The sequence below is a fragment of the Dama dama genome, chromosome 16 (assembly GCF_033118175.1).
Source record: "Dama dama isolate Ldn47 chromosome 16, ASM3311817v1, whole genome shotgun sequence".
Classification (NCBI taxonomy): Eukaryota; Metazoa; Chordata; class Mammalia; order Artiodactyla; family Cervidae; genus Dama; species Dama dama.
The window spans coordinates 43,517,685-43,545,160 of NC_083696.1; the positions used below are offsets into that span (position 1 = coordinate 43,517,685).

The 27,476-nt window shown below is 45.2% G+C and overlaps 1 protein-coding gene across 1 annotated transcript in view; it reads left to right on the plus strand.

Annotated features, from left to right (window-relative positions):
- Nucleotides 1-562: 562 nt before the first annotated feature.
- The window catches only part of SLC18A1 (solute carrier family 18 member A1), a 29,799-nt gene continuing 2,885 nt past the window's right edge, over nucleotides 563-27,476 (plus strand). Inside the window, exons 1-11 of the mRNA XM_061163963.1 lie at nucleotides 563-686; nucleotides 2,758-3,118; nucleotides 3,717-3,775; nucleotides 8,658-8,741; nucleotides 9,605-9,697; nucleotides 11,973-12,062; nucleotides 12,306-12,349; nucleotides 15,644-15,704; nucleotides 15,786-15,881; nucleotides 24,561-24,639; nucleotides 25,562-25,613. Coding sequence (XP_061019946.1) covers nucleotides 563-686; nucleotides 2,758-3,118; nucleotides 3,717-3,775; nucleotides 8,658-8,741; nucleotides 9,605-9,697; nucleotides 11,973-12,062; nucleotides 12,306-12,349; nucleotides 15,644-15,704; nucleotides 15,786-15,881; nucleotides 24,561-24,639; nucleotides 25,562-25,613 — 1,143 coding nt within the window. The remainder of the gene's footprint in view (nucleotides 687-2,757; nucleotides 3,119-3,716; nucleotides 3,776-8,657; nucleotides 8,742-9,604; nucleotides 9,698-11,972; nucleotides 12,063-12,305; nucleotides 12,350-15,643; nucleotides 15,705-15,785; nucleotides 15,882-24,560; nucleotides 24,640-25,561; nucleotides 25,614-27,476) is intronic.

Genomic DNA, 27,476 nt, shown 5'->3' on the forward strand with positions numbered 1-27,476 from the left:
TCCATGATACTCTATAAAGCCTGCTTAATGTGCAGGGTAAAGTTCCAGATATAAAAAGCTGATAAGCAGTGCTTTCTTGGAAAGCATTCCAGGAATGGGATAGAATTATGGAGATGTATAAGAAGTGAACAGAGATGTGAGCGAGGAAAAGTTCAAATACCATCTGATCTTTAGGAGTTTGGGATTAGCCAATGCAAACTATTATATATAGGATGGATAAGCAACAAGGCCAGGGAACTATATGCAGTATCCTGTGATAAAACATAATGGAAAAGAATACGAAAAAGAATATGTACACAGGTATAACTGGATCACCTTGCTGTACAGCAGAAATTGGCCCAACGCTGTAAATCAACTGTACTTCAAGAAAATATTTTTAAAAAATGAAAAAAAAACAAAACAAAACAAAACAAATATCGCTTGCAATTCTTTGTACTTCTTATTTTAATCATGAGTTTCACTTTTCTGGACAGAATTTCTCCCTTCTTTCTAAAGACCTGTAACTGTAACAGGATCCTCCCTGAGAACCCGGTGGAGAAGTTGCCCTGGCCCAGCCCTCAGCATGCTCAGGACTGTCTTGGATGCTCCTCAGGGGTTACTGAAGAAGGGGAGAGAGTCCCCGAAGCTGGTGCTGCTGGTGGTGTTTGTTGCTCTGCTCCTGGACAACATGCTGCTCACGGTGGTGGGTACGTTTGGGGGTCTTGGTGCTGGGGGTTAATTCGCTCTGGGCCCCAGGGGGCAGCATGTGCCTGGTTAGAACTCTGCAGTGAATGGACTGGAGACTTTCCTTTTGTGCTTGAAGATACCAAGATCACTAGGGATTGGAGGAAACAGCAGGAAATGGAGTCTGAAACTTGCGAACCTTTGCTGAAAGATCCCAGAGGTTCAAAGAGAAGGATGTTCAGGGAGCATCTGACCGAATCAAAGAGGCTGACCTGGAGCCAGAACTGGAAATCCTTTTCTTCCTCCCCCTACTCCTTTCCAGGGTGCTAATTATTCCAAAGGCCTCTGGGATAGTGAGTATCTTCTCACTGTGTTGCTTTTGTCTGTTCTGTCAAAATAACACACTCTACGCTGTGCTTAATTGCTCAGTCATGTCTGATTCTTTGCTCTCCCTTGGACTGTAGCCCACCAGGCTCCTCTGTCCATGGGGATTCTCCAGGCAAGAATACTGGAGTGGGTTGCCATGCCCTCCTCCAGGGGATCTTCCCAACCCAGGGATCGAAGCCATGTCTCATTATGTCTCCTGCATTGGCAAGTGGTTCTTTACCACTAGCACCAACTGGGAAGTCCCTTGGGTGAAATACATGCTTCTAAACAAGAATCGTCTTGAGACAAATTGTAAATCCAGTACAGTCAGCTCTTATCTGTGATAGTTATGCTCTGTAAGTCTCTGTGAACACTGGGTTTATTTGTCTATATTCACATTTATTTATGGCCTCACTTGGGGCTTGCTGGGTCTCAGTTTCCTGACCAGGGGTCAAACCCATGACGCTGCAGTGAAAGCATGGAGTCTTAGCCTCTGGACCGCCAGGGAAGTCCCTGAGTACTAGATTTAGTCAATTAATATTTAGTTGGTTGCCTGCAATGCAGGATCCATAGGAGACTCAGGTTCGATCCCTGGGTCGAGAAGAACCCCTGAAGGAGGGCATGGCAACCCACTCTAGTATTCTTGCCTGGAGAATCCTATGGATGGAGGAGTCTGGCGGGCTATAGTCCATGGAGTCAGGCACAACAGAATTGACTTGGTGCACACACATGCATGCATGCATTTAGTTAATTAATATTTTAATAACAATTAAATCATTGCTCCTTGGGAAAATACACACATACACATGCATACCCCATATAGATTATAATCTTAAATAAAAAAATTGTTATCTGTCCTGGTAGATTGTATTTTTTTTTTTTTTTACAAAAGAGATAGCGAGGTTCAGAAATGTTAAGTGCCTTGCCTGAGGCGGCCCCACTAACAGGTGCCGAGTGGATTCGAGCTCTGCCCAGCTGGCCCCAGAGCTTCACCTTCCTGCCCTGCACTGCTCCTCCCACTGCGTGCTCCACAGGCCTGCGTGAGAGGCGAACAAGAAGGCGGCCTCGGCTACAAAGCTGAGCATCTGATGACTCAGTGTTTCTGCGTGTGTGTCTGAGAGAAACCGTGCTGGCTCTGTGAGTACTGATTTTGGTGATTACAAATAAATGTTAGCCAGTGAGTGAATGAGCCAATGTGGAATCCATGGATAATGAGGACCAGTTGTATGATGGTTGGAATTCATGCACTTGAGCTAATAGGATAATTTGGGCAAGCATAGTCTTTTTTTTTTTTTGGCTGTTCTGGGTTCTTGTTGTGGCTCACGGGTTCTTTGTTGATGCACCCAGGCTTTCTCTAGTTATGGTGAGTAGGAGCTACTCTATAGTTGTAGTACATAAACTTCTCATTGCAGTGGGTTCTCTTGTTGCAGAGCACAGGCTCTAGGGCGCATGGACCTCAGTAGTTGTGGCACACATGTTTAGTTGCTCCACAACATGTGGGATCTAAGTTCCCAGACCAGGGATCAAACCCATGTCCTCAGTTGAAAAGTTGGTCCTTAACCACTGGACCACCAGGGAAGTCCTGGCACAGCCTTTGAGTGGACTTCAGATCATGTCACTTAGACATCCCCATGAGCATAAATCTGGATTGCGTGATAATGTCCCTGAACCGGCTAACAGTCAAAAGACAATCTGGCCTTGGCCCTCATGACTGTCCTTCACTTTCAGTGCCCATCGCGCCCACCTACCTCTATGCCATAGAGTTCAAAGACATCAGTGGTTCTCTATATCTCGGCTCCACCACAACTTCCTGGCCTGCCCTCACTCCCACCTTTTCCACTATCTTCTCCTTCTTTGAAAACAAAACTGTGGCTATTGAAGAAAGTGTGCCCAATGGCATAACAAGGACAAGTGGCATTTCTGGCACCATCTCCCCTCCAGTCACTGAAGCCATCCCAGCACATGGAAACAACTGCTTTCAAGCCACAGAATTCCTGAAGGAAGAGAACATATGGATCGGGGTTCTATTTGCTTCTAAGGCTCTGATGCAACTTCTGGTCAACCCCTTCACGGGACCTCTTACCAAGAAGTATCTTGATGGACGCAGTACCATATAGGGGACTCAGGGGCTCAGACGTAGGAGAATGGGCTAAGATATCATAAAGGTGGTTAGAAGGGATAAAGGTGATTACTTGTCTGTATCCCAGGCAGTCAGCTGTTTGGGAAGGATAACACAATATTGGCGTAATGCCACGGGTTTCAGGTTTTCTTTGTAACGTCATGACTGTTGAGTACCAAGAAGAGAACCAGTGAACAGAAGTATTCTACTGGTGTTATTTCAGTGCCCTGGAACATGGTTTAAGTGGGGAAAGGGTGGAAATAGGACAAGCCTATTGCAGTCTAGAGTGCTGGCCTCTTAGTACTTCGTGGTTGGGATTATTCTGATGTTTCAAAAAGATATGCACTCTGCTTAGGTTATCTTTTCTGGAAAAGAGGATTTGGGTCCTGGCTGACAGGTAAATTTGCCTGTTTATTTGTATGTATTCAAGTGTCATATTCCATCTCTATACCTGCATTCAGAGGCACTCAAATAACCACATTTCTGTTCCCAATTACATGAAACAATATAGTGCAAGTATATGGATGGCTATTGGACTTGTATCTTTTTTTTTTTAGTTCCCTTTTAGGATCGGATATCACATCCCCATGTTTGCTGGCTTTGTTATCATGTTTATCTCCACAGTTTGTAAGTAATTTGTTCCCTCTATTCTTCCCTTCATTGATTAACTTTGATTTTATCACATGCATTACAGGGAAGATAGCAGAGTCAAGTCAGCTAATTAGTCATTTGACTAAGTGGCCTATGACACTGATTTAAGTGCTTTACAGTTTTGCTATGGGGACCAGAGCAGCAGAGACAACTTAGTCTATGTGGCATTTGTATCTGTACTCAGTTGTGTGTGACTCTTTGTGACCCCTTGGGATTATCCCGGCAGGAATACTGGAGTGGGTTGCCTTTTCCTCCTCTGGGGATCTTCCCGACCCAGGGATCGGACCTGAATCTCCTGTATCTCCTCCATTGGCAGGTGGGCTCTTTACCACGAGCCAACTGGGAAGCCCAGCATTTGTATATTACACTGTAAAAGTACAGATAGTTCACTTCATCCAGCTGGGGAAAATTGTGAAGGCTGTTTTAATATGTATAATATAGTGTATGTGTGTATGCGTGTGTGAGAGTAATCCCTTGAATGAATTTAGTACAAACCTCCCATCTTTAAGAATAGGTCATAATGTTTTGATCTACAAGGGTAAAGGGCAACTAACAAAAAATCTAAATTGGTCAATAGCAACTGGCAAATTCCAAAAAGTTTACTGCCTTCAAGGAAGGCCATTAAAGGTTATAGATTTAGAAAATAAATTTGCTAAGGAAACAAGAAAGAGAAAGACAAATAGTCTACCCAGCATCAGATAAATGTTCCCAATAAAATGTAGATAAAATGAGAATATTAAGTGAAATAAAATACACCTGGAAATCGACCCTGAAAAAATAAGAAAGAATGAATATGGGGCGAGGGTGAGGGGGTGGGGAGAGGTTAATAAAGTGGAAGGCAGCCTGGTGCCTGTGCTGCCTTTGCTCCAAGTAGCACACCCATTCTGCCTCTTGTTTCTTTTTTCCAAATTGTTTGTTTATTTATTTATCTGTGGCTGTGCTGGGTCTTTGGTGCTGTGCGCAGGGTTTCTCTAGTTGCAGGGCTTCTCGATGTGCTGCTTCCCCTTCAGAGCGCAGGCTCCAGAGTGCATGCCTCAGGAGTTTTGCTGAAGGGGCTAGGCTGCCCTGAGGCATGTAGGATCCTCCTGGCCCAGGGACGGAACTCACGTCCCCTGCATTGGCAGGCGGATTGTTAACCATTGGACCACCACCCTCCCTTTTGTTTCTCTTACTATCTTTCTATTACTTTTCTACTCTTCCTGTTGTTCCTCTGAAGCTTCCATCCCTTCCAGCAGGGAACTGGACTCCTTTCTACCAGTGCTTAACAGGAACTCGTTTCATTCAGGGCTGGAAGCTACAAAGTGCAGGAGCTCCGTGTGTGAAGTTCTATCTGAGAACATCAGCCTACTTGTGACATTCTAGTCGAATCACAGAACATGAAGAACTTAAAGTTGGAAATCTTTATTGAACTTCTAGGAGCTCAACCTATGCTGAAAGTGATGAAAGTGAACGTTGCTCAGTTGTATCTGACTCTTTGCGACCCCATGAACTATACAGTCCATGGAATTCTCCAGGCCAGAATACTGGAGTGGGTAGCCCTTCCCTTCTCCAGGAAATCTCCCCAACCCCGGGACTGAACCCAGGTTTCCCACATTGCAGGCAGATTCTTTACCAACCGAGTCATAAGGGAAGCCCAAAGAATACTGGAGTGGGTAGCCTATTCCTTCTCTAGCAGATCTTCCTGACCCTAGAATTGAACTGGAGTCTCCTGCATTGCAGGTGGATTATTTACCAACTGAGCTATCAGGGAAGCTGCAACCTATGCTAAGTAGTAAATTAAAAAGTAATAAGGTACTCTGTCTCGTCAAATGAGACAGATAGAATTCATGTCTATGGTGCACATGTATGATGCCTTGATGGTGGAAAGTCACTGAGGAATGTAAAGAATGAAAGGATGTGGTTCTACACATCTTGGAGTTCTTGTGGTTCTTGGAGTTCTTATTTATTTTTGGCTACGCTGAGTCTTCATTGTGGCAAGCAGAACCTTTCACTGTGTTGCGTGGGCTTCTCTCTGGCTGCGGTGCACAAGCTGCAGAATACATGGGCTCTTTAGTTTGCAGCATTGGGCTCTCTAGTTGCGGAGCATGGGTTCAGTTGTTGCCACACACGAGTTTAGTTGCCCCGTGGCATGTGGGATCTCAGTTCTCTGACCAGGGATTGAATCCATGTCCCCTTCATTGGAAGGCAGATTCTTTTTTTTTTCTTGATAAACTCCATTAAAAAATATTTATTGATTTATTTGCTTTATTTTTGACTGTGCTGGGTCTTTGTTGCTATGCACAGGCTTCTTCTGGTTGAGATGGGCGGGGGCTATTCTCAATCTCAGGATTGCAGTGACTTCTCTTGTTGGAAAGCATAGGCTCTAGGCATCCGGGTTCAGTCGTTGTGGTGCATAGGCTTAGTTGCCCCACAGCATGTGGGATCTTTCTGGACCAGGTATCCTATCCATGCCCCCTGCATTGGCAAGTGATTCTTGACCCCTGGACCCCAGGGGCTTCCCTGGGAAACTTGATGCTTGCCTGGGAGACACGACAAACACGCTGTAAAATAAGATAACGCAGGGTCCTAGTGGATCCCATACTTTTTAGCATAAGGTCCTTGCCTGATTCTCTTCCAAGAACTCATGTTTTGAAAGCTTTCTTATCTATCAAACTGTGTGTATTAAATAATAATTATTATTTCTATGCCATAACCAGTGTTGCTATACTAAGTTGACCTAACTCTAGCAAACATTTGGTGTTTAGAGGATCCTATGTAGCATTCCTTCGGGGTTTTGTCTTTTTTAAAAAAAAATTATTTATTTATTTTATTTTTGGCTGGACTGGGTCTTCGTTGCTGCTGGCTTTTCTCCAGCTGCAGGGAGGGGGCTATTCCTCGTTGCAGTGCTCGGGCCTCTTACTGCTGTGGAGCGCAGGCTCCAGGCGCGCAGGCTCAATAGCTGTGGCGCTCTGGCTTAGTTGCCCCGCAACAAGTGGAATTTTCCTGGACTAGAGACTGAACCCACGTTCCCTGCATTGGCAGGCAGATTCTTATCCACTGTGTCACCAGGGAAGCCCCCTTCAGGGTTTTAAATACTAAACGAGGTTGCCGATGCCCATCTCTCCCTAATGGCCCCTAGCTGGAAAACAAACTTAATGTAATTAGGAGTTAAACGGTGGCCTGTGTTAGGGGTACAGAATTACTTTGGTCTTCCTAAACAGGGGGGACCAGCCACCCAGTTTGCCTGAGATTGAGGGGCTTCCCAGGATGTGAGACCTCTGATTTTAAAACCTCAAAGGTCCTAGAGGCTTCCCTGGTGGTCCAGTGGTCAGGACTCCATGCTGCCACTGCAAAGGGCACAGGTTCAATTCCCTGGTTGGGGAACTAAGATCCCATATGTTGTGAGGTGTGGCCAAAAAAATAAATAAGATAAAATAGTTTTATTTTCGGTTTTTTAAAGAACCTCCATACTGATCTCCATAATGGCTGCATCAACTTACATTCCCACCTACAGTGCAAGAGGATTCCCTTTTCTCCACTTCCTTTCCACCCTTTATTGTTTGTAGATTTTTTGATGATGGTCATTCTAACCAGTGTGAGGTGATACCTCAATGAAGTTTTGATCTTCATTTCTTTAATAATTAGTGATGTTGATCATCTTTTCACATGCTTCTTGACCTAGATGGGTGGAATGGGTCGGTGCAACGGAGGTCCAAGAAGGAGGAAATATCTGTGTATATATATGTAGCTGATTGACTTCATTGTACAGCAGAAACTAGCAAGACACTGTAAAGCAGCAACTACTCACCAATAAAATAAATAAATTAAAATAAAATAAGATCATGAAGGTCCTAGGCAAACAGGGGTGAGTTGGTCTAACTATTCTCAGAGACTGAAATCAGAAAGCCTGGGAGAGATCACTGGAAGTTTGGCAATCATTTGGCCTCTGGAAGAGGCCAATCATTTGCATGTTTGGGAGACGGTGTGATCATGTGGGGAAGTAATGGGGGAAGATTATAAGCAGAGCCATTGTAATGAACGGGCAAAGGGGTTCAACGTTGCTGATGCAGACACTTTGGGAGCACGTCTTCTCCCTTTCTGCGGTGTTGTCTTAGAATCTGAGATGAGACATGTCTGGACTCATCGACCTTAACTCCAACACTCTGTAATTTAGTCTCTGACAACATGCTCCTGTTTGGTCCTCAGTTTCATGCATGCTTGTTAGCCTCCAGTAGACTGCATCTCTTCAAGGGCATGAACTGGGTGGTCTCTGTTTCACATTGCTGCCAAGTCCAGCACAGCTGCATGGTCAGTATTACTTAACAAATATTCACTGATCTGACTTGGCTGAAAGATTTTCCAATATGAGGGGAAGGATCTGATTGAATCACAAGATATTCTTTTCTACCAAATACCCATGGACCTTCAAGTACACATAGCTTTTGTCTCCCACTCCAGATGACCCAATAGGACCCAGCTATGGCAAAGATCAAATCAGGTTGTTGCATATGGAGAATCCAAAAGTAGGGTCTAGGGATCAGTTCTCAGTCCAGGGCATTGGGTTACATGCTCAGCCCTGGCTCCATTGGGCAGGATGTTGAGCTTTAAGCAGGAAATGTGGGCACCCAGCTTTCTGTGCACCATGTGATGCATCCGTTTATGCTTGTTTGGTTTCTCAGTCTTCATGTCAATTATAATGCAACCCTAATTAAGGGAGAGGATTAGAAAAGCAGCTCTGAAAACAGGAAGCAGTGATCACTCTTTATTAAAACATGAGCATAATGGCTCATGTCTGTTATATCATGAGCCCATCTACTGGTGGCCAAACCATCAAAGACCATTTGCTAACTGGGGAATTCTTACTATTCTCTTTGCCCAGTGTTTGCCTTTTCTGGTACCTATACTCTGCTTTTTGTGGCCCGAACTCTTCAAGGCATTGGATCTTCATTTTCATCTGTTGCAGGTAATGCTGACATCTTAAACACACACTCATTTCTTACCATCTCTTATTATTAATACCTTCAGACCCTATAAAATTTATATGAAGAAATTAAGGAAACTATCATCAGAAAATGCAGAAATTGTGATTCAAAAACAAGATAATTATAGAGTTGCTGGCAGGGCCTGTAAATCCCTAAGCCTGATGTAACTTTCTCTGGTAATATTTAGGTGGAGTTAGCTCAGGTCAGACCAAGCCCAAGGCAAAAAGGTGTAGTTGGCAAGGTTTTAATTTAATGCCACTCTGTGGTCTTTTCTCTGTCCCCCTCTTAATGTTTTATAGAAACAGTAATATTGATACTATAGGGAACAACATCCCAGTTTGCAAAGTATTATCAAATACATGACTTCATGTAATCCTATGAAGTAGAGATTTAATGCCATTTTACATGTAAGTAAATGGATGTAAGAGCCCAGCCCACACTCTCCCAGGCGCTTTCATTCTCTTCCATGGGCACCTTTATCGAATAGAGCAGTGTTCTGTGTCCAAGGGTTTTCCTTCCCTTGACCTACTCCCTATCCATGGATTCAGGGAAATGTACCAGGAAATGATAAAGTGATATGAAATACAGGCTCATTGGACAATGGTATTCTGCATTCAGAGACTTTTGCACTTCCAGTAGTATTTTGAGCAGGGGTGAATCATGTGGGCATTTGGGGGGACCTTGGGGACAGTATGTGTAAAATACTATGAGTTAGGGTCCATAAAACCCTTCCAATTGAAACTCTAGTTAAGATGACTCCTGGAGATATAATAGGGCTGAGACCAAGGACTCAGTGAGAGTGGCAGAGACAGCATGCTAATTCTGCCTGCCTTTCTCCTTTCAGGTCTTGGGATGCTGGCCTGTGTCTACACTGATGACCATGAGAGAGGGCGGGCCATGGGAATTGCTTTGGGGGGCCTGGCCTTGGGAGTGCTGGGTGAGTGGCATCTGGGAGATATTTCCAGAAGGCAGGTATTTCTAAAATCTTGGAAAACAGTATTTTCCTTCCTTCTCTGTCCAACCATGTTTTGATTCCTTCTGAAATTCTGCCCAGGAAAAGCAGAATCTCTTTCCCTTTAAGAAGCTGAATAGCCCATAAGGGGCTGGGAATGGTCCAGACACCTAGTCTACTCAAGGAAGTGAATCTTCACATGTTAGCAGCTGCTGCCTCATCTCTGCTTCCATACATGGCCAGTGCTTTCAACTGGGGACCATGCTATTTGCCAGATTTTGTGCTAAATATATACAAAATCTTTTTTAAATCCTCACCCCCACAGTGTGAAGGAGGAATGATTGTCCCCATTACACAGATAAGAATTAAAAAGGTTCACAGCCATCCAAGGTCACATGGCCAAGAAATGCCAGAGCCAGAATATGGACTCAGATTTTCTAGGCTCGAATCCCAAGCTCCAAATCCTAAGGTTATACTTTCTTTGAGGTTCATTTGAAATCTAGTTTAATCTATTAGTCCAACAAGTCATACACTTTTACTGAGTACATATTATACACACTGTTTTGTTGCTCAGTCTCCAAGTTGTGTCCAATTCTGTGACCCCATGGACTGCAGCACGCCAGGCTTCCCTGTCCTTTGCTATCTCCCTGAGTTTACTCAAACTCATGTCCATTGAGTCAGTGATACCATCCAACCATCTCATCCTCTGTCACCCCTTTTCTTGCCCTCAGTCTTTCCTAGGGCATTATGTACATGCCAAGTACAATGCTAGCACAAAGGGAATATAGCTCAGAAGTCTCAGATGTGGTTCCTACCATCTAAGAGCTTGCAAGCTAGTTGAGAAGAAGACACCAAGCATCTCTCCTCTGGCCCTACTCTGCGCCCATGGTGAGGAGAGGGAACCAAAGTTCTACTTTGTGTTAGTATCCACTTCCCCAAACACCCAAGCTGAAACTTGGGTGCCTCCTTGTCTCCTTTACCACCTTTCACTCCCAAATGAATAAGCCCACTATATCATCCTTGCTCAAGGCCAGTTCCTCTTCACATCTCACTTAGAACATGGCATCAGCTGCCTGCCTGATCTGTATGTTGCCTCCTTCCTCCAAGGTGCCTCCGGTAGAAGCTTCCTATGCCCAGAGCTTGTGGTCCTCCCCCACCAGAAAAGCACTGGTGCTTCTCTCTTGCCCATAAGACCAAATACATGCTTTATTCGCATACACGGAGCCCTCGACTATTCAGTCTCAACCTTCCCCCATCTCCTGTCTCCCAAACACTCCTTTTTAGTAACAGGGTGGTTGTTATTTAGTTGCTAAGTTGTGTCTGATGCTTTGTGACCCCCTGGATTGTAGCCCACAAGGCTCCTCTGTCCATGGGATTCTCCAGGCAAGTATACTGGAGTGGGTTGAATTTCCTTCACCAGGAGATCTTCCTGACCCAAGTATTGAACCCACATCTCCTGCGTTGGCAGTTGGATTCTTTACCACTGAGCCACCAGAAGTTTCCACTCTGCTGGTCTCCCAAATACTCCTATTCTAGTGACAGGGACTTGCTTACATTGCTTCTTGATCCACACTCCTCTTTTTCTGACACCTCTGTGTTCTTCACACATGCTTTGTGCCCACCTGGATTAACTACTTGACAAAGCCTCTATGGCCACTTGAACTCACTCTACTGTGATTACATGGGCTTCCCAGGTGTGGCGCTAGTGGTAAGCAACCCACCTGCCAAAGCAGGAGATGTGCATTTGATCCCTGGGTTGGGACGATCCCCTGGAGAAGGAAATACAACCCATTCCAGTGTTCTTGCCTGGAGAATCCCATGGACAGAGGAGCCTGTTGGGCTACAGTCCGTGGGGTCACAAAGAGTCGGACATGACTGAGCAACTGAGCATATATGCAGTATGATTACTTAGCACTTTGCAGATGGAACACTTTACTTTTCTTTCCCCTCTTTTTAAAATTTTTAATTATTATTGTTATTTTTATTATTGGAGTATAATTTCTTTACATAGAACCTTTACTTTTCATCATGTTCTAATTATTTGGGTCCCCCCCCCCCCCCCCGCCATGCCTACTCACACATTTCTTCCACTAGAAACTGAACGCCTTGGAAGCAAGTCTTCTTCACCTCTGAATCCTCAGAGGCTTATGATCTCCTGCAGTGCTCAGCCCCCTGCAGGCCCTCATGAAGTGCTCACTGGATGAACGTGAATGAGTCATGCTCCCTGGGAACTGGTCCTCACCTCTGTTTTCCTTTTCAGTAGGGGCTCCCTTTGGAAGTGTGACATATGTGTTTTGGGGGAGGACTGTACCCTTCCTCATCTTGGCCTTCCTGGCTTTTCTGGATGGAGGTGAGTCACCATAAGAGGCACCAGACAGGTGAGAGTCCCAGTCAGGTTGGAAATGGATTATGCTGTGGTGTCCAGGTAGACATGTCTGGGTGGATCGGGGGCTGCCCCATTGTAAGAAAGAGGGAAGAAGCTCAGGGAATTAGATCTGTAAGGAGCAGAGTGCTGACAACGTGGCCAGCATTGGATCTTCCATCTAGTAAGTGGACACGCTGAACTAGTTCTCTCTCCCTCTTCCTCTCTTAGCACTCCAACTCTGCATCCTACAGCCTTCTAAAGTCTCTCCTGAGGTGAGTGAACATCAAGCTCCATCGCCGACAGAGAGAGAATGGCTGAGTGCAGTGACCCAGGCTTGCCCGGACCATCCCTATCAAGCCACAAGGAGAAAAGGAAGTGTGGCTGGAGAAAGCTAGAACCATCCTGGGTTCCCAAGAGGGTCATGTTTAGGGTCATGTGGGGGAGGGGGAGGAAGTCTGGCTTGATGTTGGACCAAGATGGAGGAAGGGCCTTACAAAGAGTCAAAGAAACCTTACTGAGTCATATAAAATTGAGAACAGGATCACAATGACATTGGGACCTGAGTATTTATAGTTATAACATCTTAACATCTCAGAGCTAAAGAAGACCTTGGAGGCCATCCAAACAACATTTCCCCCCAGAGCATTCTGTAGTAGTTAAATATCAGAGTTGGTCTTTATCTGACTCTAAGACAGAGATGGCGCTAAGAAATTCATATCAGACCATGAAGAGAGATAAGAAAGTACAGACAATATGGGAAAGCTTGATCCAAAGACCTTGATTTTGTAGCCAAGTCAGACAGTGCTGTTGGTATCCTTTGGGTGTTCTGCTTGTGATTGGTGTCTGTAGTGGGGTTCAGTCTGTGGGGTCTCCACTGAAAATGAAGGTGTTAGTTGCTTAGTCATGTCCAACTCTTTCCAACACCCTAGACTGTAGACTGCTGGAGTCCTCTCTCCATGGAATTCCCCAGGAAAGAATACTGGAATGGGTTTCCATTCCTTTCTCCAGGGATCTTCTTGACCCACGGTTCGAACCTGGGTTTCCTGCATTGCAGGCGAGTAATTAGTGTCGGAATTGAATTGATTTGCCAGGACACTCAGCTGGTCCAGAGAACTGGAGAATTCCTTGGTGTGAAAGCTGCACCCGTGTGGTATCAAAAGTGTGACTAGAGAAATGATTTCCTTTTAATACTTTTTTGAATAATTTTGATTTTTGGATGGTAATGTTCTACATATTAAAAAAAAGTGGTTCCTTTTCTGGCTGGCATACTGTTGTATGCATACCATGTTTTATGCTATCTTCTATGTTTGAGCATTTCAATAATTTCCAGTATTTTGCAGATATGAATAGTGCTGCAATTAATGATCTTGTGAAAGTGAAAGTCATTCAGTCGTGTCTGACTCTTTGCGACCCCATGGACCATACAGTCTATGGAATTCTCCAGGCTAGAATACTGGAGTGGGTAGCCTTTCCCTCCTCCAGGAGATCTTCCCAACTCAGGGATCGAACCCATGTATCCCACATTGCAGGTAGATTCTTTACCAGCTGAGCCACAAGGGAAGCCAAGAATACTGGAGTGGGTAGCCTTTCCCTCCTCCAGGAGATCTTCCCAACTCAAGAATCGAACCCATGTGTCCCGCATTGCAGGTAGATTCTTTACCAGCTGAACCACAAGGGAAGCCAAGAATACTGGAGTGGGTAGCCTATCCCTTCTCCAGCGGATCTTCCCAACCCAGGAATCAAACTGGGATCTCCTGCATTGAAAGCTGATTCTTTACCAACTGAGCTATCAGGGAAGCCCAATAATCTTATATATACACATTTTTCTAAAGTTGGAGGTAATATTTAGAGTAAATTTCAAAAAGTAAGATTGTTGAGTCAAAAGGTTTATTGAACTTCTTTAGGTACATTTTATGATTTAGATCTGCCTCTTTACTTTGAATTATATATGGGAGAGGGCATGATCTTTTTAGTTGTGTTATCTCTGAATATTATAATCCATTCCTGTGGGTATGCAGAGAGGGTTATCATATCAAAAGTATTAAACCTATTTATCAAGGCAACCATTAAGCTATTTTAAAAACATTGTATTGGAGTGTAGTTGATTTACAATGCTGTGTTAGTTTCAGGTGTTCCATGAAGTGAATCAGTTATACACATACATATATCCGCTCTTTTTTAGATTCTTCTCCCATGTACTGAGTGGACTTTCCTGTGTCTACAGTAGGTCCTTATTAGTGATCTGTTTTATATGTAGTACTGTATATATGTCAATCTCAATCCCCCAGTTTATTTCTCCCCCACCCCTTACACCCTGGTGACCATAAGTTTGTTTTCTGCATCTGTAACTGTATTTCTGCTTTGTAGATAGCTTCATTTGTACCCTTTTTAGATTCTACATGTAAGTGGTATCATGTGGCGTTTGTTTTTCTCTTTCTGACTTCATTTAGTCTGACAGTCTCTAGGTCCATCCATATTGCCGCAAATGGCGTCTTTTCATCCCTTTTTATGGCTGAGTAATGTTCCATTGTGTGTATATGTACCACATCTTTATCCATTCCTCTTCTGATGGACATGTAGGTTGATTCCATGTCCTGGCCATTGTAAATAGTGCTACGATGAACACTGGAGTAAATAAATTACTAAATCAAGATAGAAAGTGGTAAATACCATGGATTAGGACATAGTGCTTAGGAAGTTTAGGAGAGAAAAGTTCCAGCTGACAAAAACCACTACAATATTATAAAGTAATTAGCCTCCAACTAATAAAAATAAATGGAAAAAAAATAAACAAACAAACAAAAAAAAGTTCCAGCTACTGAGTTAGGGAACACTGTGGATGAGAAGGGGCCATTTAAGCTTGACTTTGATGAATGCCTGAGGTTTGGACCTATTGGAAGAAGGAGGAAGGGAGTTTAGGGAAAGGTAACCATAGTGACCAAGGGCTTGCTGGTATGCTTGGAAGGAAGGTAGATGACTAAATTTAGCTGGAACGGAGTATTTTGAAGGACAGGCAGTGTCATAATTGGACATTCAGGCTGACATTTTAATTTGCATGCTCAGGCTTCTGTGGTAATGCCAGTCCAGTATGGCGCACACCATCAGAACGAAGCATTCAGAAGGCCTGGGCGGCACTGTGAGTTGTCGCCTCTGGGCTCACCTCCGGAACCCAGAGCTCTGCCTGCCGTCCTCCCTGGATAAATGTCAGTGCTGCGGAGATCGAGTGGTGGGGCCAGGCATCCAGACACCTGTTGTCCAGTGGCAGCCTTGCTGACAACCCATTCTGATCTGATTGGTGGTCATTTGAAGGCAGGACTTATGTCTGGAATATGTTGTCCCACCCCATGTGTCTGCCTTGTACATGGGGGCCATGTGGCTGCCACCAGCTCACTCTGTGACACTGGGTACATCACTTCCCCTTCTGTGGCCTGTGGGTGGCTGATCTCTGCAGGAAGGGAGCTGATGTAGGTGGGCTCTAAGGTCCTGCCTGCATGCTCTCAGAGCCTGTGAAACGGGAGAGGCATATACACTGTATAGATGAAGTATTTTGTTGTCCGTGTTCTCAGAGTGCCAAGGGGACTCCACTCCTCACGCTTCTCAGAGACCCTTATATCTTGGTGGCTGCAGGTAAGCTGACATTGCCTCCCTCTGGGAGGGAGGGTCTGAGCTTCAGGACTGCCTCGGGGGCTCACTGGACTGTCTTCCCAGGCTCCATCTTCTTTACCAAAATGGGGGTGGCCATGCTGGAGCCCACACTGCCTATCTGGATGCTGCAGACCATGTGTGCCCCTGAGTGGCAGCTAGGTAAGTGACCTCGGTCCTCAACATGAATTTTGGCAGAGGTATGGGCCAGGGACCGTTTCTGAGGTCATCAGTAAGCATCATCAGGGCCAGATCTTGAGAGTCATAGAGGGACAGCATTCTTCCTTCATCAAATTACCTCTCCTGTCTGCAACTGTGAATCTAGCCTGATTGGGTGGGCAGTTCCTTCAAGAAACAGTCCCCAGTACACAGAGTTGGGGGGCTTGACAGGGGTTATGGAGGGGTAACTCACCTAGCTGTGTGGATGAATGACTGCTCATCAAATGACCTTGGCTTTTCCTTTCTGCTCCATTAATTTGCTATGCAAACTTGTGCAAATCACATCAGCTTTCCGAGCTTCACTTTCCCATCATTAAAATGGCTATCAGAGTACTAAGGATTCAGAGGGTAAATCTGACCCTGATGCTGGGAAAGATTGAAGGCAAAAGGAGAAGAGGGTGGCAGAGGATGTGATGGTTGGATGGCGTCACTGACTCAATGGACAAGAACATGGGCAAACTCCAGGAGATAGTAAGGGACAAGGAGGCTTGGCGTGCTGCAGTCCATGGGGTCACAGAGTCGGACACAGCTTAGCGACTGAACAAGTGAGGAATAAGGGACATAATCTGTGAAAATGCTTTTTACCTGTAGAATATTAGCAAGTACCACCATCACCATCATTGATATCGAGCTTGCCAAAAAGTTCATTTGGGTTTTTCTGTGTTATGGAAAAACCCAAGTGGACTTTTTGACCAATCTTACAGTTTCATCTTTCCCACTCACTGTCCCCCAGATTACCCTTTTGCTATTTTTTTTTTTTTTTTTTACCTCTAGAAAGGTGCTAATGGAGTACACTGTACTGTGAGGGGGGCCTCCAGCCTCCTCTGCTCCACAGACAGATGTCCTCATGACTCATCTGAGGGAGGAGGCCCTGGATCTTTCCAGGAAGCCTAAGGAAAGGCAACAGAGAAGGTTATGTGCAAATCACTCAGTCACTGCCAGGAGGAGAGCTTATGTGGCCAGAGGGCGAACTGGTAAGGACCTGATATAGCTTAATGTGCAATGACAAGCACGAAATCTAATTTTTTAGGGGACCATGCTAAGCAAGGCTTCCAGCTGCAGTCCTAGCGCCAAATGGGGTTTTTCCAAGCTGCAGCTACCTCTGACTCTGACAGTAAATTGAGTTGGTGCTCAATGCAAATAAACATCCCCTGCCCCAAGACTCTAGACCGCTTGGGCTCTTTGGCAGATGGGCCACCAACCATAGCTCAGAATGGGACCTCCCCAGCCCTTCTTCACTCCATAGGAATATTAAAAGCAAACTAGCTATCAGTCAGTAACTGGTGAACTGCTGACTTTGGGTTTAGTTGTAATCACCCTGACAGTTTCTGTTAGGTGCACTGTTTCTGCTCAGGGTACAGAGAAGCAGAGAGAGAGGCTGGTGAGACCCAGTGAAGTGCACAGGCTTGATGTCAGACAGGGCCTTGTGCAGGCAAGGCTGCAGTAGAAAGCCCACGGGAGAGCGAGTGGGAGACTGAGGAGGTCTTGTCCTCCACCATCACTGACAACTTTCTTCAGTGCCGTCTGCATCTCTAAGTCTAAATACAGAGGTTCTCACCTGGAGATTGTATTAAAGTTCAGACTGCAGTTCCCTCCCAACAATTCAGGAGAAGCAAGTTGCATTCCTGGTAAGCTTCCCGGTGATGCTGATATGCGTCAGTGACCACACAGAGAAAGACTGCTCTCCACGCAGACCCCTCTCCAAGTTGCTGGGAGGAACAGTTTGTAGCCTGTGGCTGAACACTCTCCAAGTGGCCCGCCCACTGTGTGCCCACTACTCACCCGGTGGAGGGAAAAGCGCAGGCTTTGGAAGTATGCCCACCTGCGTTGAAATCCCGACTCGACCACTTACTGGGTGTGTCCTTGGATAAATTACTTAATGTCTTCAAACTCCACTTTTTTTTTTTTCATTTGTAAAAATAGAGGCACTTTTCTGGTTGTTTTCAGGGTTAAATAGACTTATGTATTCTAAGGGCTTCCCAGGTGGTGCTAGTGGTGAAGACTCTGCCTGCCAATGCAGGAGACACAAGAGATTCTTTGATCTCTGGTTCAGGAAGACCCCTTGAAGTAGGAAACAGCAACCCTCTCCAGTATTCTTGCCTTGAAAATCCCATAGACAGAGGAGCCTGGAAGGCTACAGTTCATGGGATCGCAAAGAGTCAGACACGACTTAGCGCGCACACACACATATTCTAAAGGCATGGCGCTTGGGATACAGTATATACTCAGGAAATAAAACCCATTTCTATTTTCATCATTGTTTTTGTTGAAACCACTTTAGCAGTCACAGCTATGTGTAATCCCCAACCCTTGAAGATATGCTGTGAAATATAATATGTCTGTAGACATAGAGTATGGAACACCTCATTTGCACAAAATGCTACTGAATTGCAAGTTACACTCAGATCCTGAAGAACAAGCCACGTTGACTGAGGAAAATCTCATTCAGGAAATGCCGCATCACTTGAAACGATGTCAAGGAGATGGATCTAGCAGGCCTGTGGTCTTCCTGCTGGCGCCCATTTCCAGATATGAGGTAAACAATTTAGTGGTGGTTGTTTAGTCGCTAAGTCATGTCTGACTTTTTGTGATCCCTGACTGTAACCCGCCAGGCTTCTCTGTCTGTGGGATTTCCCAGGCAAGAATGCTAGAGTGGGTTGCTATTTCCTTCTCCAGGGGATCTCTCTGATCCGGGGATCAAACCCAGATTTCCTGGATTGGCAGGCAGGTTCTTTACCACTGAGCTACCTGGGAAGCCTGAAACAATTGAGTGGCTATACCATTAACTTTTTTTTTTGAAGCAATGAAACAAATACATGGTTGCATGGTTACAGTTTGAGACAGATAGCGCCTGCACAGATAGACTAGACAAATATATTAAGGTGTGTGTCACCTCCAGCCCATAGAAGAGGATATTAAAAGCAAACAAGACATCAGCCAGTAACTGGTGAACTATTGACTTTTGGTTTATTTGTAATTATCACGACAGTTTCCATTAGGCAGCAATGTTTCCTCTCCATGCAGAGAGACAGAGGGAAGCTAGAAAGACGGAAGGAAACCCATCCTGCTGATTCCACACAGCTGTTCATGCCAGGGCCGTCTGTGCGGCCACACTGCTGGTGTGGGTGGTGGGGGCCCCTGCCGTCAGAGGGAGAAGGTCTGGTTTCAAGTCTTGGGCGTGCTACCCGCTGGCTATGGAGGTGCCAGCTAAGGATGATACTCAGGGGGGCACTCACTCTGTGCCGGGAGCCTTGCCAAACAGTTGTTGTACGCTAATGGTCACTTATGCCTGATAACTAGCCTGTCTGGTAGGAATTATTATTCCCATATTTCAGAGATTTCTTAATCTGAACCAATTTCCCACTGCCCTCCCAAATCCTGAGCCCTGTGGAAGTCTCTGCCACAGGCAAGTGTCCATATGCCCTCAGCCTCTTCTCCGAACACTTCTTTCATCTTCTTGCCCTAAGACCTGAATGTTTTCTGAGAACACCATTTTCCCACACTCCCACTGATGGAAGTTCTGGGGCTTCCCTGGTGGTTTAGATGGTAAAGAATCCACCTGAAATGCAGGAAACCCAGGAAGATCCCCTGGAGAAGGAAGTGGCAAACCCACTCCAGTATTCTTGCTTGGAGAATCCCATGGACAGAGGAGACTAGTGGGTTACAGTCCATGGGGTCACAAATCATCAGACACAACTGAGCGACTAAGCGCGCGCGCACACACACACACACACACACACACACACACACACACACACACATTCCTTCAGACTCGGCTTTCTTTTGCTGCTTCTAAGTCATTTCTTCCTCATTTTCCTTCAACCCTGATTCCCAGGGACTTCCCTGGTGGTCCACTGGTTAAGACTTTGTGCTTCTAAAGCCGTGGGGCAGAGGTTAGATAGATCCTTGGTCAGGGAACCAAGATCCCACTGGTTCATGCTGCCTGGTACAGCCTCAAAGAAAAAAAGACCCTGATTCCATTGAAGATCATGTCATCAGCTTGTAGCACCCCACCACTCTTCATTGCAATTATCTACTGACCCCTGGGGTATCCCTTCTCGTTCATTAAATCCACCAACATCTGGTTCATATTCTTTTCACCTTTACTCCTGTCACCACTTTTGGTGACTTCAGTATCCAGGTGGATAACTTTACCAGCATCTCAGCCTATTCCTTAATCTACTTTCTTGCAATGATCTTCTCTCTACCATAACCAATCAAGTGTTTCTGTAATATGGACCCTGAAATCAACATGAATTTAAACACCTCTGAAATGTCAACTCCAGGTTATCACCTTCCATATTCTCTGCTCAGGTCTTCTAATCAGTACCAGTTTAGTCTCTCAGTCGTGTCTGACTCTTTGCAACCCCATGGCCTGCAGCACGCCAGGCCTCCCTATCCATCACCAACTCCTGGAGTTTACTCAAACTCATGTCTATTGAGTCAGTGATGCCATCCAACCATCTCATCCTCTGTCGTCTCCTTCTCCTCCTGCCTTCAGTCTTTCCCGGCATCAGGGTCTTTTCAAATGAGTCAGCTGTTTGCATCAGGTGGCCAAAGTATTGGAGTTTCAGCGTCAACACCAGTCCTTCCAATGAATATTCAGGACTGATTTCCTTTAGGATGGATTGGTTGGATCTCCTTGCAGTCCAAGGGACTCTCAAGAATCTTCTCCAACACCACCAGGGTATTAGGTCTTCTAATACCCTTATATTAACACATTTTGGCTACACTGAGATGAGCAGTCCATTTGGTTCTTTCTCTGTTCACATCACTACTCATGTGTTCACTTCTTTCTTATTTATTTATTGACTGTGAGGCATGTGGGATCTTAGTTCTCCCCCATGAGCTAGGGATCAAACTCATATCCTTGGCATCAGAAACACAGAGTTTTAATCTCCAGACCACCAGAGAGGTCCCTGCACTTCTTTCTTTACTCAGTTTGGAGTTCATATGATGAATCCACGTCCATCATTAATGTCACTCCTTTGAAAGCATTGTTAATGCCTTTGCCCCATTTGTTCTCCCTCTGGGATTGTCACATGAGAAGCCTTAAGTCTCGTTAAGCCTGTCTGGTTGCCCACTCCTTGCCTGCACCTGAGCAGTGAAATGGGGCTATGCTACTGCTGCTGCTAAGTCACTTTAGTCGTGTCCAACTCTGTGCGACCCCATAGATGGCAGCCCACCAGGCTCCCCTGTCCCTGGGATTCTCCAGGCAAGAACACTGGACTGGGTTGCCATTTCCTTCTCCAATGCATGAAAGTGAAAAGTGAAAGTGAAGTCGCTCAGTCGTGTCCAACTCCCAGTGACCCCATGGACTGCAGCCCACCAGGCTCCTCTGCCCATGGGATTTTCCAGGCAAGAGTACTGGAGTGGGGTTCCATTGCCTTCTCCAGAAATGGAGCTATAGGAAAACACCCTTGGCTATTGGTCTCACCTTATATCAATGGCCATAAATCTAAAATTTTAAAAAAAAAAGGAAAAAATGAAAAATTTTTAAAAAGGACAGGAAAAAGAAAAAAAAAAGGTACCAAAAAAAGAAAAAGACCATAAATCTGAAGTGGACTTTCACACTATCACACTTAAATAATCTTTCTTTTAAGTCCCTAATTTCATTCTTCCTACTTTCTGAAAGGACTGGCTTACACTATTCCATTCAGACCTCCTCCACATTCTCATCCCTTTGCCTTCATCATTCTCAAATCCTAGTCATTCATTGAGGAAATCGAAGCAACAAAAAGGGACCTTGCATGTTCTCATCACTAGATATACTTACTTCTCTGGACCTGTGTGCACATCTGGGGTCTTCTCTGTATGGTTGAAATGTTCCAACTCCTTCAGAGGCCAATCTTCTTTTTTATTTTCTTTCCTTTTCCTTTCCCTTCTGGATTCCATTTCCTCTCATCTACTTAATTGGCTACATATCACCTTTGCTATCACCTCCTCTTTTGTTAACTTTTAAAGGAAGGAGTCCCTGAAGGCTCAGACCATAGATACGTGTTCTCTTTCTGGACCTTCATGGGTCATCCCAGCCATTCCCCTGGCTTTAAGAATTGAGTTGGTAGGGACTTCCTTGGTGGTCCGGACTTCCCTGGTGGCTCAGACGGTCAAGTGTCTGTCTACAATGCGGGAAACCTAGGTTCAATCCCTGGGTTGGGAAGATTCCCTGGAGAAGGAAATGGCAGCCCACTCCAGTACTCTTGCCTAGAAAATCCCATGGATGGAGGAGCGTGGTGCAGGCTACTGTCCATGGGGTTGCAAAGAGTCAGACATGACTGAACGACTTCACCTTCCTTGGTGGTCCAGTGGCTGAGGCTCCACACTGCTAATGCAGGCGGCCCAGGTTTGATCCCTGGTCAGGTGACTTCCCAGGTGGCGCTAGTGGTAAAGAATTTGCCTGCCAGTGCAGGAGATGTACAGAGAAGGCAATGACACCCCACTCCAGCACTCTTGCCTGGAAAATCCCATGGACGGAGGAGCCTGGTGGGCTGCAGCCCATGGGGTCCTGAAGAGTCAGACACGACTGAGCGACTTCACTTTCACTTTTCACTTTCATGCATTGGAGAAGGAAATAGCAACCCACTCCAGTATTCTTGCCTGGACAATTCCATGGATAGAGGACCCTGAAGGGCTACAGTCCATGGGGTTGCAAAGAATCCGACCCAACTGAGTACACACACACAAACACAGGGAACGAGATCACACAGCCTGCAACTAAAGATAGTGCATACTGAAGCGAAGATTTCCCATGACAAAGCTAAGACTTGACACAGACCAACAAATAAATAAATGTTAACAAAATTTTAAAAAAGAAACCTAATTCATAAACCAATTAGTTAAACCCTTTTATTTTTCATTAGAATCTCTCTTCAGAAGTCTAGACTTGTCCATTCAATAAGCCTTCCTATTTGCATTAGGTGTTTTTGTTTGTTTTTCTTGCTAAAATAACCTGTTTTGGTTATTCAGTTCCCAGTTTAAATACTACCTCCTCAAAGGAGTCTTCCCTAACCCCCTGAATCTAAGTTAGCCCTTATTCCTGGTCACTCTTCCATATCACCACATTAAACTTTCTTCACAGAACTTATCACTGTCAAAGTCATCTTTTTTCATTTATTTACTTACTTGTTTATTGTCTATCTCTCTCCCTTGGAATGTAAGCTCCCTGGAGGCTAGGATTTTGTCTATTTTATTCACTCTTCTAATCCTGTTTCCTGGAATACCTGCTACATAGTAAAAGCTCATTAAAAATGCTGAAAAAAATGAAAGAAAAAATAAGACTCAGAGAAGGTAAATTTCCCATGGTCACAGAGTGGTTAAGCCAAGTTTGAACCCAGCAGCAAAGCCCATGCTCCAGGGTACTTGACTCTATTCTCAGAGAAAACAATGGGACAGGGCTCCAGTTTACAATATTCTTTTACATACACTTATTAATATCTGATTTGCTTCTTCATGTAATCTGATGTGATAGAATCACAGCTTTGTGTTTACTGGATGTGGAAACCAAAGATCAGAAAGGTTTAGTAACTTATTCAGAGTCACCATCAGAGGGAATTCCCTGGCAGTCCAGTGGTGGACCAGGACTCCATGCTTTCGCTGCAGAGGGCATGGGTTCAATCCCTGGCTGGGGAACTAAGTTTCCACAAGCTGTGTGGTGTGGCCGAAAATAAAAGGCACTGTCAGAGCAATAGAAGAGCAGGTAAATAATAAGGCAGAAATTTTACTTCCCAGGAAGTATGTCTTTCTCCAAAGCTCATGCTTTTATGCTGATAATCACGGGTATTTTATACATGAGAATGGCTCAGCAAAGTCATTCATCAGGAAGTCTAAGAGGGGAGCTGGAGGGGGACGTGACATTAAATGTGTGTGTTCACTCACTAAGTTGGTTTGACTCTTTGCAACCCCATGGACTGCAGCATGCCAGGCTTCACTATTTCCTGGAGTTTGCTCAAACTCATGTTGGTGGTGCCATCCAACCATCTCATCCTCTGTCATTCCCTTCTCCTCCTGCCCTCATTCTTTCCCAGCATTGGGGTTTTTTTCCAATGAGTCAGTTCTTCACATCAGGTGGCCAAAGTATTGAAACTTCACCATCAGTACTTCCAGTGAATATTCAGGGGGTTGATTTCCTTTAGGATTGATTGGTTTGGTCTCCCTACAGTCCAAGGAACTCTCAAGAATCTTCTCCAGTACCACAGTTTGATAGCATCAGTTCTTCAGTGCTCAGCCTTCTTTATGGTCCAGGTCTCACATCTGTACATGACTACTGAAAAAACCACAGCTTTGACTATATGGACCTTAGTCAGCAAAGTGATGTCTCTGCTTTTTAATATGCTGTCTAGGTTTGTCATAGCTTTTCTTCCAAGGAGCAAGTGTCTTTTAATTTCCTGGCTGAAGTCACTGTCTGCAGTGATTTTTGGAGCCCAAGAAAATCTAAACAAAGCCCTGCTTTTGAGGACAGCAGAGGCGTGGGAGCCCTATGTCATCTGCTCTAGGTTTGCACAGGGATGTCTAACCCACAGAACAATGGTTTGGGATCCTTGAAGGTAATGGGGAGACGTCACTGTCCTGTAAGACACAAGCTGTTTCAGAGTAGCCTAAGTGAGGACCTGTGTCTTTCTGCAGGTCTAGCCTTCTTGCCCGCCAGCGTGTCCTACCTCATTGGTACCAGCCTCTTTGGCGTGCTGGCCAACAAGATGGGTCGGTATGTAGCCTGGGGATCTGGGAAAGTCAGATGGGAGAGTCTTCTGAGGTGCTCCCTGCAGCTGGGATGATGGGGGATAGCTTGAGGTTGAAAATTTAGAACAAGTACCTGCAAATGCTTGTTCTAAGGGTGGGAATGAGAGAAAGGATTGGTTCTGAGCTTGTTGCTATGGAAGATAGAGTGAATATATGAGGGGCAACCTTTACTTTCCAGATGTTTGTTGTCCAGTTAAAGAGATAAAATAACTCCACAGAGAACAGGTATGGAGAAAACAGTACCCAGAGGCAGTTGGTTGTCAAACTGTTTTCGTTGGAACCTCAGGGAGCTCTACAGAGGCTATCAAGTGGCAAAGGGTTGGGGACTAAGAGGTACAAGTCTGAATTTCATTCCTTCAACTACAGTGAGAGCAGCTTTAATTTTACCTTTGGAGTGTGATATAAAGATTTGAAAAGTAATTTTAAAAACCATCTCCATAGGAAATCAGAGAAGAAAGGAAGTTTGGCATGTTTTGTGGTTTTTGAGATGGACCCTGAAGACCAGATGGAATATATATTGATGAGAGGTATAGGCTGAGTTGAGCAACATTAAGTCAGAGCATTATTCCCAAGGGGAAAGGACCTTCTGAGTCAACTGATTCCTCTTCTAAGGGAAGGAAGACTATGTCCCATTGCTCCTCATCCGCTTCTACTATGGGAAGAGGTGTGGAGCCAGGGAAGAGATGAGGGGTGAATAAGGGACTAGGGAAAGGCTCACCTGAGTATAAACTGGTCCTGTAGAGATGTGTTTATCTTCTCACATCCCAGCGGGTTCCTGGAATTAGGGGTAGTAGGACTGGCCAGTGAGCTGGTGATGCGGTAGCAAGTGGAAGGAATCTCCACCCTTAGCGCTGTTTGAAAACTGCTGTTTGTTTTCCCTTTTTTAGGTGGCTCTGCGCCCTCCTTGGGATGTTGGCAGTAGGTACCAGCTTGCTTTGTGTGAGTACAATAAGGTCTTTCGGGGAGAGTCAAAGGGTGGGGAGAGTGTCAGACACTTAAAGACAACTTTCCTTTGAAATGAGCAGAGGATTGACTTGGCAAGGACTGTCAGAAAAACTGTTTCTGTGTAGGTAGGAATTTACCCCCGGGGGAGATGCTACGCCATGACACTGAAGGAGGTGGGGAAGGAGAGGGAGAGGGCAGTGGGGGCAGCTGAAGACAGAAATCTGAGGCTTTATGGATGGCCACGTGAAGCAATGGGCTTCTCAGGTGGTGCTAGTGGTGAAGAACCTGCCTGCCAATGCAGGAGAGATGGGCGTTCAATCCCTGGGTCAGGAAGATCTCCTGGAGGAGGAAGTGGCAACCCATTCCAGTATTCTTGCCTGTAGAATCTCATGGATGGAGGAGCCTGGTGGGCTACAGTCCACAGAGTCTCACAGAGTCAGATACGACTGAAGGGACTTAGCGTGCACGCACATGAAGCAATACATGTTGGCATCTATTTTGGGGGTCTGTAGAATGGTGCATTTTATGCCTTCACTGACATACCTCACAGCGACAGGATCCCAGAAGCCGCCAGAGGAACCATTATCTGTGCTTCCATCTCTAGCACCAGAGTGTTTGGTAGAGGAAGAAAGAAAGAAGGGCTTTTCCATTTTCAGGAGTCCCCTCCAAGTTCTCTAAACCTACATTTTCTCCTCTCCAGCATGGAGATCAGAAGCACCCTTGCCTCCTAAGCTTGAGGGGAAATGAGATGGCAGCAAAGCCCTGAATACAGTGCTTAAGAAAGGCAGGAAATCCTGATTGGGGGCTGGGTCCAATCCCAGTTTGGCCATTTGCTGCTCGTGTGACTCTGAGTTCATCACATCACCTCCCTTGGCTCAGCATCCACATCTGTGTAGAGAGGATTCTGATGCCATCTCAAAGGATTATCCAGACCAAAACTGCAGCGGCGTCTGGCTCATAGGGATCCCACAGTGAATCTTAACCAGTGCTAGTAATAAAATAGAAATATCCCCCACGGGCTTCCCTGGTGGCTCAATGATAAAGAATCTTCCTGCCAATGCAGGAGACGTGGGTTCGATCTCTGGTCTGAGAAGATCCCATGTGTGTGGAGCAGCTAAGCCCATGTGCCACAACCATGGAAGCCTGCGTGCTTAGAGCCTGTGCTCCACAACAAGAGAAGCCACCGGCACGGCAATGAAGAATAGCCACTGCTCAGTGTAACTAGAGGGAAAAAAACCCACGTGGCAACAAAGACCTAGCACATCAATAAATAAGTAAAATTTAAAATGAAACAATTAAAAATTTTTAAAAATTCATTCCTAAGGCCCTGTTTTTAGCTAGTGACATCTAAATGGTATGTAAAACCTCTCAGGGGTGAGTATGCAAGTGTAGGAAATACGGGAGACAGATGCCCAGGAAGGGAGGTAAGGACCCAGCAAAAGAGGAAAACAAGGCTTCTCTTGGGGATTGGGAGGGTAAGAGAATGAATGTCACAAGCCGCTGAAGCAGCCACACAAACCACGCCACCTGCCCCTCTAGCTTGTGGCTGATTGGTTGTTGGCGACTCTTTGTCTTCTTGCTCCACTGGCTTCAAGTCAGGGTTTTACTAAAACCTCTGTATGTGTCTCAACTTCTGCCTCGAAAATAGATTCATCTGTACCATTTTTCTAGATTCCACATATATGCGTTAATATACAGTATTAGTTTTTCTCTTTCTGACTTACTTCACTCTGTATGACAGACTCTAGGTCCAGAGATGCAGACACAGACAAGGATGGGGATGGGGGGAAGGGAAGATGGGATGAATTAGGAGATTGGAACTGACATATATACTCTACTGTGTGTAAAATAGCTAGC